This window comes from Solanum lycopersicum, chromosome 4 (genome assembly GCF_036512215.1).
Source record: "Solanum lycopersicum chromosome 4, SLM_r2.1".
Taxonomy (NCBI): Eukaryota; Viridiplantae; Streptophyta; class Magnoliopsida; order Solanales; family Solanaceae; genus Solanum; species Solanum lycopersicum.
The window spans coordinates 63,917,469-63,932,799 of NC_090803.1; the positions used below are offsets into that span (position 1 = coordinate 63,917,469).

Sequence of the window (15,331 nt, forward strand, 5' to 3'; positions counted from 1 at the left end):
TAAAGTGTAAATTATTGGTCTGAGTTAACTCCATGTGAAATTATGAACTGGATCACCTGTTACACTGCCAATTCCCCCAAAAATATGTGTACTCCTTTTCATTTTTTATTTTTTTTGTTTGTTGACGTATTTCTAAGCTTCAAATTCAATCAAATATGTAGATTTAGCCCTTGTATATATATAAAAAAATCAAGAATTATCATAAACAAAAATGAAGAACGTAAATGTCATATCATAAAAATATGCATTCATGGAATTTAAAACTCTACGATGATAATATTAATGATTAATGACTATTTTAAATAGGAAAAATACATAAAATTCTCTTTAAACTTGTCTGTAAAATTCACTTTAGCACTGTAACTTTACGGGTGTTTATATACCTCCTTAAAGAACTTTCAGGTGAAAACTAAGAACAAAAAATGACGTGGAAAATATAAAAAATAAAATAAAACTACACGTCCTCACCATCTGACATATTGTCAACGTGTCACTAACGTATTGCTGATGTGGGGCGCGTGTATATCACCTTTCAACCACGAAATTGGTATTGTATCTATAAGGTGATATTCAATTCACCTGAAAGTTCTTTAAGGGGATATATAAAGACCCTAAGTTATAGTGCTAAAATGAATTTACGGATAAGTTTGAGGGGGATTTTATGTATTTTCTTTTTTAAATAAGAATCGAAAGTATTATTTGTAAATTTTATGTGCCACATAATATCATTGGTGGGCTCAAGCCTTTTTGTTTTTTGGGCTTTTGTTTGATGAGATACAGTTGTTTCACATTAGGTTAGAAAAGGCCCACCAAATTTGTACACAAGCAAAACCAAGTCTTTATTTACTTTTGTATAAATTTTAAGAATGTAAATTATTAATTTTTAGTTTTTTTATGCATGTGTTTGTGATAAGTAAATTATGAATCTACCCTTATAGAAGATCAATTTGATTAATCTTAAAAATGAAGTAGAAATACATTAATTCAGTTTTAACTTTATAAACTAAAAATATTTAGAAAATTTATAAATTGCAAATTCTTACATAAATTTTGCGATCGAAATAGACTTTATAGTAAGATCAAAAGTTAATGCTTGTTCATAATATTTATATTATATAAAAAGATTTATGAGATTCACATATTTTTACCAGAATAAATATACACTAACTTTTGAGACTCAAATTGCAAGTCCGAAAAAAAAAATACAACTTCAAATCAACTTTTTAGATTAGTCGATTTTCTTAGTTTTCCTTTTCCTGCTCTCTATTATCTTTTTGCAAGAAAAAAAAAACACAAAAATTAACCTATGTTTATATTCAGAAAAAGTAGTAACGATAATAACTAGGAGTGATACACACTCACACGAGTGTTGGCAGAACGACACATGCAAAAAATAACACAATAAACGAGGGAGTGTCATACGTACTATACAATTTATACATTCGATGTATATAACCAGGCCCAAGTAACAACTTTAGACGCATAACCTCATAATTCTTTTCGTAAAATTAAATATTTTATGTAATCTACTTGATCGATAATAGAGTTATTAATCTATTTAGATATTAAATTGATTTTTATAAATATATTTATATTCTAAAAATTTTAAATTCGCGATTTTTTTTCTTTTTGCCTTTTTGTAACACATAAAATCTTGTAAGATATGAAAACATGAGCAGGTCCCCTTCTCTTTTCTATTGCTGCTCTGCTACTGTTGTACAGTGCACACTGCCCACTGACATACCGCCCCACTCTTACTTGCCTGCCTTTTTTCAAATTAATCAATTCTCACTTCTTTTAAAATAATATTTTTCAAAAAACTTTCTAAATTTAAGATAACAAGATCGAAACATTCCAACATTTAATATACTTTTAAAATTATAAAAAAAAATGTATGTTAAAATCGAACAAAATAAATTTAAACGAAAAAAATGTGAGAACAGGGGCGAAGCTATCTTCCAAACTCTCTTCGATGAAAATTATATTATTTATATATGATTAAAATAACTTTATATGTATATAAAGTAGATATCGAACCTCTACTCCGCCTACGAAAAGGACCCCCCTCTCTCTCACTATCGTCACATTCACATCACACCTACGAGCTGTGCATTCATTCACAGAATGCGATGAACAATAATCCAAACTGCTCCCTCTGTTACACACACTGAGGAGTCGTTTTGGATGATAAATGCTATTTAATTACATGTATAAAAGTTTATTCAATATAAAATTGAACATGAAGTAAATTAAGTGTAAGCCAAAGCAATTATGTATTATTATAATATACGAAATAGAATATAATATACAAGTTTAGGTCAAAATTAGTGTAATTTATACTGTAGATAAAATATGAAACAATAAAAATATGGTAGCCATGCATATACATGAAAACCATGTTTTCAACACAAAACACTACCTTTAGTATTATTAATCACAACATAAATTAAAATTAGCAATCCAAAACTTTTTAATCTGTTGTAATTAGCTCAATTCACTTCCTAAATTAGAAGTGTTCTTTTCACAAGAGAAAAAAGAAAGAGGAAAAGATTGGTACTACAAAAGTGCTAATTAAGATATGTACAAAATATGCATTATCACAAATCTTGATTATGCAAAAAAACAACAAAACCTAGCTATAAGCTAATCAAACTTAATCTTCATGTATATAGACAATTGAAGAAACTTAATTTTCTCCATAACCCCAAAAAAAGGATCTTTTTCCTTCTTCCATCTTTAATCAAGGATTAAAGAAAAAATTCCCACACTTACATTTCCAACACATAGGCTTATAATTTGATATATCATCACCCCTTGAATATGCCAAGAACAAATTAGGATATGAATTCAATTGATTATGAATTCTTGATGTTAGTTGATTCTTGAGATTTGGCACAATTGGCACTTGAACTGCTTCACATGGTCCACAATTTCTACATCTTCCTTCACATCTTGGTGGTCTTGAACCAATTAAAGATCTCATCTTTATCATCTTCTCTTCATTTTTCCTCTGTTTTTTTTTTTTCAAAATACAAAAAAAAAACTCAATATTTTTTCTTATTGAATTTCAAAAAAAAAAAAACTCAAGATTCAAGAACCCCACCTGAGTAAAAACACCAGTTTGTGTTTTGAGTATTCTCCTACCTGCAAAAGATTGAAACTTTTCATTAAAATTTCAGTCTTTTTTTTTTCAAGATTTTATAACTTTAGACAAAATCTTGAAAAGACCCTTTTTACCTTCAGCTGTTAATCTAACATGTGTCAATCCAGAAATGAATAGAAGTAACAAAAAGATTATAGTCTGTAGATTTCTATGCCAAAAGACTATAAATTGAGAACATGCCATTGGATTTCTTTTCTTCTTCTTCTTACAAGAAAGTGCAGCAAACAGAGGAGATTTTGGAATGTTTAATGAAGAATTGAATGAAAATACATTGTTTGTGGATGAAAGAAAGAAAAGAAGTAGAGGTAAATTTCTGAAAAAGGGAATGACTCTTTTTCAGAAATCCCAAGAGAATAGTGTTGAGGAATGAAACAAATAGTATATAATAGAGAACAAATATGGATTTTGAAAAATGAAGTGAGAAGTCACAAATTAAAAAAAGAGACAAGTGAATTCACTGGTGGAGTTTATGGTCTTTCATTTATCACTCACTTTGTCCCCTTCTTAATTTGTAAAATATCACACACAAACCAACCCTATATTGCTACTGTTTTGGTTTTTGAGCAATGCAACTTTAACACGCTATGTATTGTAGGGCTTCGTCCGATCTTGATTTGACACGATTATTTTTTAAATATTTAATTTATCGATAACAAAGAAAGAAACGTTACTTTTTAAATGGAGTTTAATATGAGAGTAAGATAAATGATATATATTAGCAAACATACACTGGTTAATAAGTTTTACCTTAATTACAATTTGCGACTTACTAACGCTATAATTACGCGATCTAATTTTTTAGTTTTGTACAATTCACATGTTTGTATAGTATAGTTTGTAAAACTCTATACAATTTTGATGTTTGTAATCGTATAAATTTGTTATTTCGAGTTTATACACAAAATAACTGAATAATGCTAATATACTCGTAAAGTATACAAACCTGCAAATCATACAAATTCGCAAATTGTACAAACCAAATAGCTTAAACTATAGCTATAACTCGTAAATATGCAATTTATAGTTATAAAACATAATTAAATACATTAAAGTGACTATTTGCGAAAGTTTCCATTTATTAAAACTGAGGGCATAGTATTATTTTTTTTCTTTTGTGTTGGATAATGTCATAGGCCAACTAGAGATGGGATGACTAGAATTAGAATCGTAATAAAATATGACGCTTGTTTTATGAATTTAATTAAGAAATAAAATTACACTTATTTATGATACAAATTCAATATATTTTTTTGACATAATGATAAACGGTTATTCTTACCGACTTTTAAAAGAGAGTGTGGAAATGAGGTAAATGAACTTAATTTCCAAGAAAGATTAGGGGAAGTAGGTGTGTATAGGGAGGGGGTGGGTTTTAGGGTGCCCTGATTATGATGAGAAGGGTTATCTACAAATCCACGCAAAAACAGTTGTACCATACTTGGTCATATGATATCACACTATAGATCACAATAATTTGCCAAGTCAAATTCAATAATATAATTAGAATATTTTCATTTCATCGATACAAATGTATAATTTTATAAATTGAATCTCAAAAGAGATTGTTATCTTTTATCTTAAAAAGATAAAAGAAGTTGTATTCAAATAAAACATTACTGATGGTGATTGACATAGAATGGTGAAGCTTATAACTACACTGTTTTGCCAATTGCATTTTTCCTATGCGAAAATGAGTATAACCAAGTTGTATCGTTAAAATTCATCGTTATATATATAATGGATCTTTTTGCTTTTTTCCTATAATAATTTTCTTATCTTCAGGATCTTTCTTTACGTGAAAATTTATCTATATTGAATGTCTACATCAATCATCATATCAACCGATGCATAACAAAATATATTTGCACTAACGCTTCCTTCATTACAAACATGGCTAATTAAACACTTGTTGCATATTTTATTTTTTTCTTGTTCCACGTAACAGATATATATTGTATAATTGTTTGATTTTTGCTTAGTTTGCTAATAAACTTTTAGGTAAATCATGTTTAACTCAATTTTTTCAAACATAAATTGAAAGAGATCTCCTTAGCTAGGACATAAAATTGTAAAGATCATGTTTTCTAGGTAGTAGTCATTGCACTTTTTATTATTAGTATTTTCTAGGTAGTAGTCATTGCACTTTTTATTATTGACAATAAACATTAGCAGTAATAATGATAAGTGGGAAATCTTGGAAACCTCAAACCTATTATTTGATCAAAAGAACAAGGCAAATGTACATTTGACCAAATGAGCAAGGCAATTCGGTTTTCAAAGGTATAATAATGTAGGTGACAGATATAAATAATCATTTTTGACAATACAAAAACTACTATTATATGTTGGGCAATTCGGCCATACGATATCAAATTATAAAGTTATAATATTAAGTTAAAGTTTCATGTAGATACTTTTTTTTTTTACGTGGTGTATATTTTTACATGAACATAAAAATTTATAAGTTGTAAAATTTTTAAAACGTCTCAATTTTTATATAATTATACTAAATAAATATAAATTTATAAAATCGTATAATACACTATGACAAAATTATTCTTAAAAAGTACAATATGTATTGATCAAATTTTAGTTTAATGAAAAATATAATTGAAAATAAGTTGTAGAGACCGAGAAGACAAACCACAATTGTTATTTTTAGTATTTGTTGGACAATTTAGTTGGTAAATAAATTTGATCAAAATAATAAAAGTAGTGAATATAAATATTAAAGTAGGAATTGATTTTGAAGTAATACTTAAATTTTAAGTTGGTGAGAATAGTCGTTATATAAGGTATAAATATTTTAAAAAGTAATGATATGAACTATAAATTTTATTTACATATATAATAAACGGCTAGTTGATATAAATATAGAGTTAATATTACAAAATATAAATTTGTAAGTTAACTATTATATTTTTAAAAACCCAACGCATGATTTTAAATTCTCAAATCTTAATGCTTGGAGAATTTGGATTTCTTCATGAGATGAAATCAATATAAAACTTCATATCTATATATTAATTTCATTTTATAATTTTATATCGCAGCATAAAATTACACGTTCAAACGCTTAGTTTAAATACCGTGTGTCACATGTTACAGTGAACAGTGGACTTAACTATGAGCACGCAAAAGGTTTGCTTTCCTAGGCTGGAGTAATAGCTGTAAAGTTATATATATATATATGGTTATGATACATTTGTTTTTCTGCTTTCTATAACCCAATTAGGAACTTTTAAAATTTCACAAAAGATAAAAAAAATAAAAAAATATATATCTCACAAATAAATAACATGGGCTTCACCCATATTTTGCAAATTAACAAGGAGTAACTGATTTTGTTAGTAAAAAGTCATAATTTTTGTTTTGGCAGGAGGAAGTGTAAGGGACCAGCTGTAATTTTTAACTTTTTGCATAATATGTTAAATTATTTAAAAATTATTTTTAATTTTTCAAATTTTATGTTTAAACAAAAATTAGACAAATAAATTAAAACGTAAACCTTGAAAATCAGGTAGAATGGGCATTAATGGCAGTAGTCAGACAGTAGGGACCAAATCTTACCTGAACCTGAGATTTGAGTTACCTGCTTTTGTATCTGTTTTTTTTTTTTAAAAAGATACTGTAGGACTTGGCCAAACTGGACTTGCATTAACGTACACATCAATTGCAGGACTTTTTTTTCCTTTCTAATTTTGCTATATATGTTTTTTTTTTTTAATTTTTCAAATTAAGGTATGGGTAAAGGTATGGGATTGCAAGTGGTAGCCCTGTAAAAATAAGGAGATGGAACAAAATTATAGTATTTGTTTTTTCCTTTCGATAAACCGGACTAGAAAAAGGACTAAATCTGAGTGGATCGTTTGTTTTATTTAACATGATCATATAACAAAATGAAACTGAAAAATTATGAAAGTTAGCCTTCAAGATTGGATCATATGATTTGTTATGGTACACAAGTGAATAGTTGTTACTACTTTTGAAGAGATATCCTAGTGAGGAGCTAAAAAACTTTACAAATGATTGCACTATATATGCTCTAGTAACTATAATACATGTAACTTGAACTTTTGACTTGTCATTTCTATAAAAAAATTTTGATGACGGTGGCGTTTGGGCTAGCTTTTGCTCACTTTTGACTAATTCCACGGATACCTGCCCCTTTCCATGAGCAACGGGTACCGGATAACTTTGTCAACCAAAGCTATGCCAGATGAGAAGAATCGCCTAGTGACTTGTCATTTGTATCTTGAATTAGTATGATTGTATCCTCTACAATTTATGTTGCAGGCGCTGTAAATTGCACAGGCCTCCAGCAAATACAGGTAACATAAATCAAGAACTTCACTACGTCTAGAAGGCGAAATTGTCAATCATGTGTTGTATAACATCTATTCCATCGGAATTAATGTTATAGGACTGCACCTGTAATTGTAAAACGAAGGACATTAAAAGATTTGTTACTGCAAACAACCTTCCTGTGGCTGAACAAAACACAAAAATCAGAAACCAAAGGGCAAATGATTGGCGAAAAATGCAGTTTGCTTCACGTGAAAGAGTAGAAAACGAACGAAGGAGCTGCATAAGTTGAGGGCTGAGGGCTCCTCTGCTCTTTCTTTATTCCATTCCTCATATTAACCAATGCCTAGAGTTTTGATTTCAGAAAGAAACAATCATAAAAAAACTACGAAATTTGCTTCTGTTCGTTGAAAACAAATAGTTCAAGATCATGGTGACTTTATACATTTCCTTTTGGGATCATTGAGACCTTTGGTTCAAAAGAAGCTAAGTGGATGGTGAAGACTCATCATTCATATGCCCCAACTAGCTATTAATTGACAGATCTATAACCTTAGTTATCCATTTGAGCCTAATTATCCGTTCTTTATTACCCACATTATTGTCTAACCTACTCTTCAACAATCCATCTGATCACCCCATATTATGCAAATTTATGACGGTATCAAGAGTTATACCAAGGTATGGGAGAAAGGTGGATTTTTTATGAGCACTCGGGGAAAAAAAACAAACTCCTCAAGCTAAGCAAGTGAATGAAAACACAGACATGAAATGATAATTCCAGAGTATATAGCTAATGAGAAAGGAATTTGCCTAGATCATAATAGACTGATATGTGGTGAAATCTATGATAATCAATAGTGTAAAGAAATATTGAAAGCAGAAGCTCCTTAGAAGTGTGTTCAAGACGGAACAAATACATGCCTGAATTGCTGTATGGGCGAGGAATTTCTGTATACTTCCTTTGAAGCTAACATCAACGCGTTCCCAGCTCAACTTTGTTAAACCTCTGATCATAGCCTCTACAGCGGTTAACCAATAAAAAAGGTAAACAACAAAAAAGTATTATGAAGCTGATTATAAAAATGCTAAAAGCGAAAACCATGTGATATACATTGAGATTCCCCTGGTCAATTAGGTAGTGTCTATTACTACCACTAATAAAATGAAACAGCAGAGTCGGAGTTGAGAACCGAAAAAAATGGCTGATATTACAGAATGAATAATCAACCGTACACCATTCTAAGTATTTTGCTAGTTATTTAAGTAGAAAGTTCTACCGTTTATGCAATTGACACAAGCAGCTTAAGTCTCGACGGTGGGATTACATAAACTACTGGAATTAGTGTGAAGTGGATCCATGCTCTCTTTTCATTAGGCAGCAGTTCTTTGATCCATGCATCTCAGTGTAGTCTTTCCGAAAAAACACACTAGAAGACTGTATGGACATCGCAAAATGAACTAGTATGCAGAATCAACAGCTATAGATCCACAATTTTAGGATAATAAAGGTAAGTGTTTCTGAAACAGAAGGCTAACATACTTAAAGTTGCTCTTCAAAATGCCATTAAAAAGAAAGAAAAAAGGTACTAACCTTCCATTTCTTGAGACTTGTGTCCGTTTATATTGGCCATAGTAGGAGTTTCTTCTTGAGAACTAACACTTGTTGCCTCTTCTATGTTTACAATATGTGGGTATTTGTCCACTTTTTTCATGTTTCGACGCTGAAAAGAAAAGTATTAGTTGTATGATGACAGCTTTTGCTAAAACTCTAATGTCATAAATTTTACCTTTGGAAGCTCACTTCTGCGCCGCAAAGATGATGTACTCCATCCAACAAGATCTATACAAGTGTTAAGGTTTTTCACATTATAGGAAATAAGTTAACATATGGAATTAAGGACTCATCGATCAGCATAAATGCTAATCTACTGTTGAATCATCTCATCAAGGACTTAAGTCCTGAACACCTGATTCTGGCTATATAATACAGTGAATATTGAACAAACAAGAAAGAGAAGAAGAAAAGGACGAGGGTCTGACAAATACACATCTAAATGACGGGGTTAAGTAGGATACAGTCAAAACTTGTATTTGCATAGGCCGCGCGACGCTTAAATGACTGCAAAGCAGATCTGCAAGAAGAAGTTAGGATACATAATTTGCTTGAGATTCTGATGTGAGTTGGTCAATGTTCACTCACATAAATGGCAGATCTTCAGAATCACTGGCCATCCGAAGAAGAAGAGGTTTCCCTTCATCATGATCTTTCAAAAAGAGATGCCTTCCGCTTCTTCCAAGTAACCATGAGGAACTTGCTGCAACCTTTTCAAGTGAGTATAGCCCACAGAATGCTGGAGCCTACAATAATTTTAATAGACATTAAAAGCTTGGTTTCCTAAGCCTGCCCAGTTTTGGGATTAAGTAAAAAGTATTGTCACGATGGAAGAAGAATGAAACTAAAGCAATTGAGTTATTTGGGATTCATAATATTCATGCAGCTAACTTGCCATGCTCTAACATGATAAGCAAAGTTCAGAATGAAACTAGAACAAAAATATTCAAAGTCATGCAAGATGCTGAAGAGTTAAATAAAACTTCACAAAGTTTAAGTATTGGTGCAAACTCCAACCAAAATATAATCATGTTAGATGAGTTTGGATTGCATTCTCTCAGATTTACCAGATAAGCGACTTATGAATCTCTTTGCTAGTACTTCTCATGACAACGCAATTTTAACACTTAATCTTGATAATGGCACATTACAACTAAAGTATCTAACTCCTTTAACTGTCCACTTACAGTCAGAGACATTCGTGAGTTACTTTAATCTAATAGTGTTCATTATACATGATAATGAAAATCCTCTTTTGAAGTCTACCATGAACCAAAAATCCAGTTTTGGTGGTAATTTCCTCATTAGCTGTGTAAGTTGCAGAGCTCATTTGGACGATTACCTTTCCCTTATACTATAGAATGTGAACTACTCTCTATAATATCAAAATTTAACAGAGGCAATAAATTAATGGGGATTGAGAAAAATCCTCTAATTACCTGTTTGTGTCCCCTACAACCGAGATGAGGTGTAGCGAAGGTTATAAAGTTCACGGGTTCCAGCCCAGCAATTTTTTTTGACACCTCTTCTGCACACGCATCAGTGGACCCATTAAGACTACATTCCATACCTTGTCCACGTGTTATTCTTGCAGATCTTTGTTCATATAGCTTTGCAATTGCATATCTACATACCAGGCCACCTAGGGAGTGACCAACAAAGGAAATCTTCTGTAGATGTGGAGTACGTTTTACAACAGATTGTACCTGACAGTAAATATGAGAAGCATCAGTCACTAAAAATTAAGCTCAAGTAGATATTGTTTAGCATATAACTAAACTTACATATCTGACCTGAACAACAAGAATCAGATTAGATGTCATCCTAATACAATACAAAATCATCATCATACAACACTGGTAAAATTCCTTAGTAACCAACAAACAAGGGTGGATAGAGTATGTTAGCAAGAGCTAAGATTTGGAAGATAAAAGAACTGGACAATAGCTTCAAGCATACATATTTGGTAGGCAATGCAGAATTTAGGTCTATATAGCCGCAGAATCCAAATAACCTAAAACAAGGATCTAAGGACAGATAAAGATACTAATTAAGACTGAAACAATGGCCTGTAGAAAATTAAACTCAAGGGAAAGAAAAAAAGACTTTCAATTAAAATACTACTATTTCATCCCAAATTGTATGAGCTAGTCTGGTTTACAAGATCACCGTCAAAAAAGATGTCGATGACTCTCACAATGTGAGCAGGTCAGATAAAATGAGTTCGAAGGAGCAGTTTGTGTTGAGGAACAGGATTTTATTTATATTGACTAAATCTGGGGAAGATACAAATGATTCACATACCTCTTCAGCTAGTCTTATCCCCATTACATCAACACCATCGAATGTCAGCTTTGAATAATTAGATTGACTGCCTGGAAATAGCATATTAAATTAGAAAAAAAAAGTTAGAGATTAACACAGGAAGCATATGGCTCTGACCGACAGAAAGATGCATAAAAATTGTGGAAACATGCAATCAATGAAAATTTGGAGCTCATATTACTTTTCAGAAACTAATGGGCCGCTAGAATTTTGATAGTGGAAAAGCATGAATATCTAATGCAAGTTTGGAAGTGCAATGCCAAAAGTCAAAAAGTTATTCCAAGGACCTCTATACTTCTAACACCAATATTTCTTCACTTAAATTATATCCAGTAAAGACATGCTATAACAATCTTTGGAGAATGGGAAGAAACTGCGGTAGTTGACCGTCGCACCCCGTAGAGCTGCTTGCTTCACTTGGATTGCCACTCATGAAGCTTGTTTAACACATAACAATTTGCAGAAAAGAGGTCTTACTATTTGCAGCAGATGTGTTCTATGTGAAGAAGCTAATGAATCAGTAAATCATTTATTGCTCCACTGTCAAATAGGTTATACCAGGTAGCATAAAACTTGCCCCAAGTAGCACTAAGTAGGCATCCCTACTAGCATTTTCTGGTATGTTTGGCAGGAGAGGAATAGCAAATGTCTAATGATAGTAGGGAAAACATACTTCATGTAAAAGCTACATGTTTGAAACGTCTATGACTATGGTGTAGGAAGAACTTGTACTGGATACGAATTCCATGTTTAGATTTTTTGCATTCCTCAACTTACAGAAGGAAGTTTCTAGTTTGTACACTTTCATGTACCTTCTTGGTACTCGTTAAACTGGCTTAGTCTGTAGACTCTGTCCGTATTGTTAGAGATAGAAAAAAAAAGAGCAATCCACTATATAGTTTAGGTGAACAAAAAAGATGTATAGAAGTATGATCAATCAAAAATTGAAGGCAGTTCACTTATTTGCACAAACATTTCATTTCTTCATACTTACCAAAAACCACATGCCTGCCTTTGTGTTTTGGTAAATCATACATATAAATATGATAATTCAAACAGATAGTTGCTACTCCAAAGTAATTAGATTTTACATAACAATCTCACTTCAATCAACTAGACCAAAAAAACAGAAGTAAAATAGAACCAGGAAATCCTGTAAAGAGCAGGGAGCTTACGATAAACAATGATATCGTGTGGATAGGCCTTCACAAATTGTTCAGCAGCATACTTCCAATCATCGACACTGCAGAAGCAGACAAGTGAAGTCATCCAACCTAAGCACACTGATCTCTCATCATATAACAATCATAACACTAGAACTAAATTAAGTCTCAATGATCTTTCAATCATAGCATCTTTCCACTCTGTACGAGAGTTTATGGAAATTTTGTCTAATCCTTCAACCATTTTTTAACTTTAACCAAGTTTATGGAAGTACTAATAACGCCAGGACTAAAATTATCTCCAAATATTTACAAATGATTAACCTACAAGTTCTAATGAAAAAAGAAAGAACAGCAATGATATAAATCCACAACACCAGTATGTAACAACAACAAGATACATCTGTAATCTCACGAGTGGGGTCCAAGAGATAGAGACGTTGTTTCGAAAGATGGACCAATTTCAATTATAGTAAAATAGATTTAAAGATTTCAAAGTCACCTGCCAATAATACCATTAACCATGACAACTAAATGATTAGGAGCATGACCCGGGCCCTTTTGGCTAGCCTCCACATCGAAACCACCTTCATCAGCAGGTGTCTCAACAACAGGAACTTCATCATCCAATCTCATACAAGAGAACTTAGGGAAAATAGAAAACCTTTTTCTCTTCGTCTTCTTATTTCTCTTCCCAATACCCATTTCAGATTTCTTCGATTCCTTATTCTCAATACCCATTTCAGATTTCCTCTTCCCCACTCCCTCTTCATCACTAAAGTTTAAACCTTTATCCATTTCCGACGAACCCATTTTCACATAACCACCAAAATCCAACAATATGAAGAAAGAAAAAAAAAACACAATCAAACAGCAAAAATCCTTTGTGGGTCAATAGAAATAACGCTTAACGAGGAATAGCGGTTCTTGGATTTTGGAATTCCAACATTTATGGTTTTATATAGACTATTTCTAGTCCACATCAAATGCTTCCAACAGTAAATGGAACATTCTTATTCTTCTCTCTGTAAATAGTCTTGTTGAAACAGAGTAGGAATAAAATAATATCACTTGTATTAAATTGTGAATCAAGATTTGCATTTTGACATTAGAAGAATGTTGAAATTGTAAGATTGATTGAATCAAAAGAGGGAAAAACTCTGTTTCTCTTTTATGAAAGTTTCAAAGATTGACGATCGTCTACAAATATTTTTTATTCGTTCTTCTACCTTTCCCTTTCTAGACTTAGATGAAATCTATGTTTCCCATGTTATAAGAGGGGTCCAATAACTGATCAGGACTACTTTTAAATATTAAATCTTTTTTTTAATATTCGTTTTGATTTATTTATCTGATAAATATTATATCAAAATATTTTTTAATTTGACGATATTACTTCGTAAAATTATTGTATGCAATTTTAAACTTGAAAGGATAGTCAATGAAAGAGAATTGATAAAAAAGAAATTTGGTTTATAATAAATTGAAAAGGAAGTCAACAAGCAAATGATTTGTTTTACTTTTCTCTTTTAATTTATTTTAATAGAGAATGTTTTTTTTTTCTCCTTTTGACAATCTCTTCCTTCCTTCTATATCATTTGTCCATATTCTAAAAATAATTATTATCTTAAGATTCAAATTACTTGTCCTATTAAAGACAGATATAGAATTAATTAATGTTTTAGATTATTGCCCTTATATGATTTATTAAAAAGTGTAAATATTGTAAAATTCTAAGAGAACTCCTTCATTATTAACTTTGATATGAATATGGCGCACACATGGAGTTAGGGGTACAGATGTTAGATGCTCCCTTCATTTTAAATTAATTAAATTATTTAAAATATTAAAAAAAATTGATTGTTTAATTTTAAAGATTATTAAAATACTTTTTTAATTTTACGTTTCACTAGTTAAAATTGAAATTAATTAGTGTAATTAATGATTAATGATTAATTATTTTAATGATAAATTTGTTAATATACTTCGTATTTATAACTAATCGTCCACTTTTGAATTAACACACATATCAAGAAAACAATTAATGATATACTGAATTTATCATTTTGTTTATATTAATTGTGAAGTTGATGGGTTAAAATTTAAAATTTTCAAAAGGTTCTATATTTTTCAAAATAAATAACTAAGGATATAATAAGTAACAATTTCTTTTTTGATTTGTTAAAATGAACAAAGTAATTAGAAACAATTAAAAAAACAAATAATTATAAACAAGGAGTAATTAATAAAGATAAAATGGAAAGTTATACCTAATTTGTGCACTATTTTTTCTTTTCTTAAAAGGCATGAAATAATTTAAAATTGATAAGATAAATTAATAAAAATATTCTTCTTCTTTATAATATTTTAAGTGAAAGTAGAGAATAACTCATTAATTGGCATATTTATGACTATAAAACAAAACTTGTAAACCTTAACATCTTTAGAAATGTTGGACAATTTCCCAAATTTGGAGCTTTGATTGCAAACAAGTGAATGGATACAGTACTAAAAATGTACAACTTGAATTATAACAAATTTTATTTCATTTCGAGATTTCGAGTTTAAATATAAAATATAATTTTTATTGATAACAAGTAAATTTTTTAATAAGATCTTATTCAATGTAAATTATTAGATTTTAATGAAATATCAAACACCAAAACAAAAAAAAAACTCGAATTTGCTAAACAAATCCTAATAAATTTCTTATGAATGACGTTTGGCTTGTAATAAATTATGGGCTATTTTATGCCTAAT

General features: G+C 30.4%; 2 protein-coding genes across 2 annotated transcripts; both read right to left on the minus strand.

Annotated features, from left to right (window-relative positions):
* Window positions 1–2,441: 2,441 nt before the first annotated feature.
* Window positions 2,442–3,604, minus strand: LOC101247519 (EPIDERMAL PATTERNING FACTOR-like protein 2). The gene is made up of 3 exons (XM_004238005.5): window positions 3,238–3,604; window positions 3,104–3,144; window positions 2,442–3,010 (listed from the first exon to the last, which is right to left on the minus strand). Exons 1-3 carry the CDS (start codon window positions 3,344–3,346, stop codon window positions 2,741–2,743), a joined length of 420 nt encoding a protein of 139 aa, XP_004238053.1. The 5' UTR covers window positions 3,347–3,604; the 3' UTR covers window positions 2,442–2,740.
* A 3,472-nt stretch (window positions 3,605–7,076) lies between these two features.
* LOC101250795 (putative lipase C4A8.10) lies at window positions 7,077–13,818 on the minus strand. The gene is made up of 10 exons (XM_004238503.5): window positions 13,074–13,818; window positions 12,584–12,651; window positions 11,388–11,458; window positions 10,523–10,789; window positions 9,672–9,829; window positions 9,548–9,603; window positions 9,259–9,311; window positions 9,063–9,192; window positions 8,393–8,490; window positions 7,077–7,594 (listed from the first exon to the last, which is right to left on the minus strand). Exons 1-10 carry the CDS (start codon window positions 13,382–13,384, stop codon window positions 7,523–7,525), a joined length of 1,284 nt encoding a protein of 427 aa, XP_004238551.2. The 5' UTR covers window positions 13,385–13,818; the 3' UTR covers window positions 7,077–7,522.
* Window positions 13,819–15,331: the final 1,513 nt, after the last annotated feature.